Here is a 2,745-nt window from a genome sequence, read left to right on the forward strand (position 1 = left end):
TAGGATTATTTTTTTTTTTTGGTTGTCTTTTCTTCTCATATCTTAGTAAAATATTAATCAGCCTATATAGCTTTTACCTTTTGGATGGGAAGTGAGTAAACAAGGTTATGAGATCTAAAAACAGTACATGTTAGGGGAGCTGGCTGGTTAGCTCAGTTGGTTAGAATGCAGTGTTATAACACCAGGGTCAAGGGTTCAAAGCCCCATACTGGCCAGCCACCTAAAAAATAAATAAATAAGTAAATGAACAAACAAAAATAAATGAAAACTGTATATGTCCATTAACATATTTTTTGTCAAAGTACAGAAAAGTATTAAGAAAATAAGTTACCTCACCCAATAAAAAACAGTTTACATTTCTGGCTTTTTCTTTGTGTGGTTATACACACCTAGTAGACCCACACATGTGTGAAATGAGGGATCACTTGGCACATAATTTATTAACAACATTGTGAGCATTTTTCCATATTCTTAACTCTCCTTTGAGAACAGCCTTTTCAGTGCCTGCAAATTATAATTTCTTTAATTCTCCCTTGTTGGACTCTCAGGCCAGTTATAGTGTTTCACTGTTATAAATAGCACTTTGGTGTGACTATCCTTCCTTAATGCCTCCTAAATAAGTAGTGCTTTCCTCTCCACCAGAGAAATGGTAGTTCTTGTTTTTTGTGTGAGGTTTTAATTAAGATTTCACTTGTTTGGTTGTGTTTTGGTGGCTGGCCCCAGTATGGGGATCTGAAACCTTTGACCTTAGTGTTATAATACCATGTTCTAACCAATTCAAATTTCACTTTAAAATAATACTTTGAGGGCCAACCCCATGGCTCACTTGGGAGAGTGTGGCACTGGGAGCGCAGCGATGCTCCCACCGCAGGTTCAGATCCTATATAGGGATGGCCGGTGCGCTCACTGGCTAAGCGCGGTGCGGGCGACACCAAGCCAAGGGTTGCAATCCCCTTACCGGTCACACACAAAAAAAATAATAATAATACTTTGATTTATAGAGGCAGGGGGATGAACTATTAACGTCTATTCACAAATAACTCTAAGGCCATTAGATTTTAAAAGGCTTTTGGGATGCGGCAATTTAAAAATGAAACATTATTTAAGTATTTTCTTTTTTAATTCTGTCTTCTGTATTGACTTGAAAATAGCTACATAGCTACTGCACTACTAATTTATTTTTGAACTTGATCTCATTAAAAATTTGTCACAAAAAAAATGTGTCACACTCATTGTTAAATTGTAATATGTAGAGAAATGTCCTCTGAGTTGGAACAGGAAAGTGTGAAATTTTAATGGGGGTGGGGAGAAATAATTAAAATTCTTAGTCTCTCCATTGCAGCCCTTGAGAAATGCTATATTAAGCTTGCAGTATAATTTTACTTTGAGCTGAGCAAGGCACTCAGAGTCAAGCTGGGCCAGTAGTGTTAAAACAGGCATATCTCTGCCCAGGTGCTGAATTATGGATGAAGAGAAGTGACCGTTGTATTTCTCTCTGATTTGCATTTAGGATGTGGATCTCGACCGCCAGTCTTTAAGCAGCATAGATAAAAATGCCTCTGAGAGAGGCCAGAGCCAGCTCTCTAACCCAACCGATGACAGTTGGAAGGGTGGACCATATGCAAGTAAGGCCACTTTATTTAACGTTTTTTGCTTGTTTTCATTTGTTTTAAACCACTTACATGGTTCAAATATTCAGAAGGCATAAAAGGGGCAACATAAGCCACCTTTAGCCCTGTGCCTCCGTCTACCAGTTCCCTTCCCCGTGGCAGCCAATGTTGCCAGTTTCTCATGTACCTTTACAGATCATTTTATCCATATGCAAGCAAGCTCATACACATATATATTTACATACGGACACATAGGAAGGTACTTCCAAAAGTTTGTGGAAAAATAGCATTAAGAGATAATATGGGGCCGGCCCGGTGGCGCACTGCTACAGTGCGCCGCTTGAGAGCGCGGTGGTGCTCCCGCCGAGGGTTCGGATCCCACATACAGACCGGTTCCTGCTCACTGGCTGAGCAAGGTGCGGGCGCAGCACCGAGGGTTGCGATCTCGTTGCTGGTCCTGGTCCGGTACGGGCGCAACACTGAGGGTTGCGATCTGTTGCCGGACACGAAAAAAGACAAAAAAAGGAAAAAAAAAAAGAGAGAGATAATATGATCTTCAGGTATAGAGCTGAAAAAAAAGATAATACGAATCTTTCCACGAACGTTTGGAAGTATCCTTGTATATAAAAGGTTATATATGAATTCTCCATTCCTTTTTATACAAATTACGGAATACTGTGCATTATTCTTTTTACACTTAATATATCTTAGAGATTATTCAAAATCAATACCTAAAGAGCTTTCACGTTCTTTTATACTATTATATATTATCCCAGTCTGTAGACACTTTTATTTGCTCAATTGGGTCCCTACTAATGGATATTTATATTATTTTAACCTTTTGCTGTTACAAACAATACTGCATTGAATAACTAATACATATTCCATTTGTGAGTTTATATAATAAATTTCTAGTAATAGAATTGTGTGGTCAATGGATAAGTGCATTTGTCATTTTGACAGATATTTCGAGATTGCTGTCCATTAAAGTTGTACCTGTTCACATGATCTTTAGAAATAACTAGATAAAATTTTGTATTCTTTGGAATAATTTAATTTTGCAATTTTTTGATTATTAGTGAAATTGAGCAGTATTTTTTTTTTTTTTTTTTTTTTTTTCTTTTTTTTTTTTTTT

The 2,745-nt window shown here is 37.3% G+C and overlaps 1 protein-coding gene across 1 annotated transcript in view; it reads left to right on the forward strand.

Moving 5' to 3' along the window:
- The window catches only part of LOC103606698 (brefeldin A-inhibited guanine nucleotide-exchange protein 2-like), a 35,967-nt gene that overhangs the window by 17,939 nt on the left and 15,283 nt on the right, over positions 1-2,745 (forward strand). Inside the window, exon 11 of the mRNA XM_008591252.1 lies at positions 1,511-1,625. Within this exon, the coding sequence (XP_008589474.1) occupies positions 1,511-1,625 (115 nt within the window). The remainder of the gene's footprint in view (positions 1-1,510; positions 1,626-2,745) is intronic.

This window comes from Galeopterus variegatus, unplaced genomic scaffold (genome assembly GCF_000696425.1).
Source record: "Galeopterus variegatus unplaced genomic scaffold, G_variegatus-3.0.2 Scaffold6787, whole genome shotgun sequence".
Classification (NCBI taxonomy): domain Eukaryota; kingdom Metazoa; phylum Chordata; class Mammalia; order Dermoptera; family Cynocephalidae; genus Galeopterus; species Galeopterus variegatus.